Here is a 4,142-nt window from a genome sequence, read left to right on the forward strand (position 1 = left end):
AGTATGGGGCTATTCATAAATTACGTCGTTTCAAATGGGAGGAGTGGGGGGGGGGGGGGGGGGGGGTCTGGACATCGGATAATGGTAACATGACGTAGGAGGAAACAGATTCATCCGAAGCTTGATTTTTGGATGATTTGAGGGGTGGGGGGGGGGGGTCAAAAATCGTCAAAAATAGATGACGTAATTTATGAACAGCCCCTATGTACATTTGCACTGCATTTAGTATTTTCGTACTTACCAAATAACAGTTTTAGAACTTTAAAAGTTAAGTACAGTTAGTGTTGTTATGGATGATTTCAATATGCTTCGCGAAGGATCAAGAATGTTTAATCCATCATTGTAGTGCGATCGTGGTAGAAGGGATCGGCGTACTGAGCTCGCACGGCCTGCCGCAGCGCGTAAAATACCTAAACTCGCTCAACGCCGAAATGTAATAGCGCTCTTAAGTCGAATTTCAACTATCTTGGAAATGTAACATAGAACCCTGTAATATTGAGCCAGCGATATTTCGCCTGGGACTTAGTGCACCGTCAGATACCTGAGATAATTGCGTTAAGCAAATTTTGAGCACGAGTTGTGTGAATTTTAAGGCTGAGTTAGAAACTGTGCTACTATAAGTACTTAGTATCTATGTAAATATGCAACTCCGACACAATATGAGTGCCTAATACATAGGTACCTAGTGTAAGAGCTAGCTAGAAGCTTGTGTGCAGAGTGTACCTGTTACCAATACCTAATTATATTACCTAGTACATCAATTGACACCTAATATTGACTTAGTAGTAGTATTGCATATTAAGATTGAGACCTAGAATATTTGTAAAGGGCTTCAATAAATCAATCAGGGTTTTAAGTTTAAATAATTTTAGTAATAAATAATATACTTTTACACATACCCGTATATTTCCGTAAAACTCTGAGCGAAATACCTAAATAAATAAAGATTGGGGTCCGTATTCTTCAAAACTCAGTAACTGTCTAACTTAGGAGTCACATATCGGCATTCTCCTTTCAGTTTTCCCTCGGCTATTTGCCGTTCACGTTCGGCTCGCATCGCCTGAAATAAATTCAACTATGTTATTTGCTAACGTAAGTACATACAGGCTTCGAACAACACGGAAGGGAGTCGGCATTCGCACTATTTCCCCTCTGCCGAAGCACATGCCCAACTGGGCATGCACACAACTAACGCGCTGCGTGTTGTGTCATCAGTACACAAAAAGAGATCCAGGTGTGCAAGATTCGTCTTTGACGTGTCTTTTGTATGTATTTGTGTCGTCATTACAAATTGGTATTTGTATGTAGTGAGTGAGAAGTGCGACTGTGTCGTGTGTGCACGTTTCTAGGGATGTACCGACTAGTCGCCGACTAGTCGGGAAAGCCGACTACCCGGCCTCATTTGTAGTCGGCTATTAGTCGGCAAAAATGGCCGATTAGTCGGCATTTTTTAAGTGACAGAAAAACAGGACAAGAAGAAATAAACAGCGCATATTTTTATAAGTTTTTCACCTATTTTACTCAAATTCCTATTTAGAGTGCTTACGAAAACTTTTTTCGAATTATTGACCGTGTGGTCGCTTTCTTATGCCCGATTGTACGTTCGACATATGAAATACATAGCCTTAGGTTTTTTTTATTTATTTTATTTTTTAGCGTTACTATTTATATGATAAATAGCGCGACGAAAGAGGTAAAATGATAGTTTATTAGTGCATCTGAATCGAACTTAGACCAAACTAATGATCTGGCCGAATAGTCGGTACATCACTACACGTTTCCTATTTAGTAGGTAGCAATAGAGGATTTGCTTAGTCGACATTGCTATTCATATATTATTAGGCGCTAAAATTTTAATAAAATACAAATGCGATTTGTCTCAACTGACCTTATACTACACAGTTGACTAATAGACAGATACTCGTAAGGTAGTTAAGAACAAAACTGTGACTACCTACCTCCATGACAAGACGATTTCGCACACTTACCTACTAATCGGGTTGTAACACCATCGCTTGGGCTTGCCCTCGAATTGAAATCAGTTTTGCCTTATCGACCCTACCGCTGCCTAACTTTCAACTTTGTAAGTACTTAATACGGTGGATTTTTGCACGAAGACTCAAAGAAACTTACAAAGAACCTCTTAAACTGTAACGTCAACGTATGACATTCCTTGAACTCTTCTATCAGGTCCTTGCACTTTCTCATGCCGCGGTCCAGCCCGTACGCCTCCAGGCAATCCATCATGTCCATTTCCATGGTAGCGCAGCGTCCGAAGAGCTGGTGGGAGACCAGCCCGCCCGTCAAGTCTGTCCAGGGCGAGCGGAAAAACGGCGAGAGCTGTTGAGCCATAGCTTTTTAGAAAACCGTGAACGTAGGTAGGGAAAATGACAGTTTTTGATTGGAATGTTTGTGACATTGACAGACGTAATTGTTTTTTTAGCAGATATGTATCTGGCCTAAATTAAGTATTACTTGTGTAAAAAGGTTTTGATGCTTGTTAGTTTTAGGGGGCGTTTTTTCATTCTCAAAAATATGTCTGCGGCAGCTGCGGTCTACTTGCCACGACCCATACAAAATGTAAACTCTTCAGTTGTGGTAATTAGACGCAACCACAGACATTATTCTCAGAAAATGACCCAGGAGCCCCCTGTTTGGCGCGAAGTGATAATGTCAAGTTTTAGGCCACAAAATGACAGTCACTTCAATGCACAAAAGTTCAATCTTTGCATATTTTCCTTCCATAACTTAAAATCTAACCTGACTTAATAAAAAAAATCAAATGAGATGGTAGAAGAAAAAATACACTGTTTGTTTGCACTTTATTACACTTACATAACCATTACAATGATCTTTGATTATTTTTATTTTACAAATTTACTACAGGGTGTTTAGTAGCTGTCTACTTTGGGGGTGACATACTGTTTGTCACCAGTGAGTTTTCCTTCTGAGATCTGCTTTTCTCTCTCTGTTCTCATTACCTGGAAACAAATATCAAACCATTTTAAAAAATTGTACAAGAATAAAATAGCGGAATAGAAAATTATAACGCTGCTAGCTGTGAGCTGTGTAGCTGCGCGCGTCAGTTGACGTCTTTGGCGGTCAACATATTTATGTGTTTAAAAAGGAATCTGAAATATTTTAAATAAGGGCCATGACCAGTCTATTAGATCCCGCTTTCTTTTTAAGGTAGACCTTACCCTAGACTAGATTGATATTTCGATTAGTTGAAATTATCCCACACTCGAAATTGCCCCTCTGCACCTTAGTCAAAAAACTTTGTCACAATTGTAAATCTGGTTACTGTCGCTGTACTTGTAAACACCAACATGTGCCAAAATTTTCAAAACTAAAATTAAACCCTGAAATGGCTACATAAGGTTTTCTTTTCTTTCATTTTGTCAGCATGTCAGCATTTTGAGAAAAGAAAACTTTATTTAGTTTTAATTATTTGTGCATAGTGAACTGAAATGCACAAATTTCCGCACCTGCGCACCTGTTCTGTGCTTAGTGTCCTGTGAAACCATATACTTACAAAGAACCTTTTGAACTGTTTGGTCAGAGTGTGGCATTCATGATAGTCCTCGAAAAGAGCTTTGCACTTGGTCTCCCCGCGATCCAGGCCATAGGCCTCCAAACAGTCCATGTACCTCATCTCCTCCTTCTGGCAGCGGCCTTGCAACTGGTGGGAAATCATGCCACCAGTCAAGTCCGTCATTGGAGTACGGAGGAATGGAGAAAGAGACATTTTGCTCCTGAAAGACCCAAAGTGTTTGTAAGATGAAAGGTTTGGAGGAGGTTATAAAATTACGTAAACAAAATATTATTTTTCTTAAACGTAGTGAAGCCATTTTATTGACTTGTTCAACGTCTAGTTTAGCCACTTAAAAACTTCGATGCAAAGTAGTTCACGTACCTTTAAATATTTAAATTCGGAATAGAAATCGAATCAAAGGAAAACAATTTTGACACTGGCTGATTTGACAGATTTTTTATGTAACGCCGTTTGAGTAACTGTTTATCACGCTTCTTAAAAAATAAAAATAAGCAATGTCTTGAATAGTTCACTGTCAAAATCAGCTGTTGATTCTTTGATTTTGACTTTGACATAGCATATGCTATTGTGGCATTTTCAAGGCATT

The 4,142-nt window shown here is 39.1% G+C and overlaps 2 protein-coding genes across 2 annotated transcripts; both read right to left on the bottom strand.

The window, feature by feature from the left end:
* Positions 1–884: 884 nt before the first annotated feature.
* LOC134797854 (NADH dehydrogenase [ubiquinone] iron-sulfur protein 5-like) lies at positions 885–2,409 on the bottom strand. The gene is made up of 2 exons (XM_063770204.1): positions 2,134–2,409; positions 885–1,060 (listed from the first exon to the last, which is right to left on the bottom strand). The coding sequence occupies exons 1-2, from the start codon at positions 2,350–2,352 to the stop codon at positions 971–973; spliced, it is 309 nt and encodes a 102-aa protein (XP_063626274.1). The 5' UTR covers positions 2,353–2,409; the 3' UTR covers positions 885–970.
* A 401-nt stretch (positions 2,410–2,810) lies between these two features.
* On the bottom strand, positions 2,811–4,042 carry LOC134797855 (NADH dehydrogenase [ubiquinone] iron-sulfur protein 5-like). The gene is made up of 3 exons (XM_063770205.1): positions 3,917–4,042; positions 3,536–3,755; positions 2,811–2,981 (listed from the first exon to the last, which is right to left on the bottom strand). Exons 2-3 carry the CDS (start codon positions 3,746–3,748, stop codon positions 2,892–2,894), a joined length of 303 nt encoding a protein of 100 aa, XP_063626275.1. The 5' UTR covers positions 3,749–3,755; positions 3,917–4,042; the 3' UTR covers positions 2,811–2,891.
* Positions 4,043–4,142: the final 100 nt, after the last annotated feature.

Source organism: Cydia splendana, chromosome 16 (assembly GCF_910591565.1).
Source record: "Cydia splendana chromosome 16, ilCydSple1.2, whole genome shotgun sequence".
Classification (NCBI taxonomy): domain Eukaryota; kingdom Metazoa; phylum Arthropoda; class Insecta; order Lepidoptera; family Tortricidae; genus Cydia; species Cydia splendana.

Excerpts from the sequence above, each read along its gene's own strand:
- LOC134797854 (XM_063770204.1), bottom strand. The coding sequence starts at position 2,352 with ATGGCTCAACAGCTCTCGCCGTTTTTCCGCTCGCCCTGGACAGACTTG. Across the intron at positions 1,061-2,133 it reads TACAGTTTAAGAGGTTCTTT|GCGATGCGAGCCGAACGTGA; the intron begins GTAAGTTTCTTT and ends AATTTATTTCAG.
- LOC134797855 (XM_063770205.1), bottom strand. The coding sequence starts at position 3,748 with ATGTCTCTTTCTCCATTCCTCCGTACTCCAATGACGGACTTGACTGGT. Across the intron at positions 2,982-3,535 it reads AACAGTTCAAAAGGTTCTTT|GTAATGAGAACAGAGAGAGA; the intron begins GTAAGTATATGG and ends ATTTGTTTCCAG.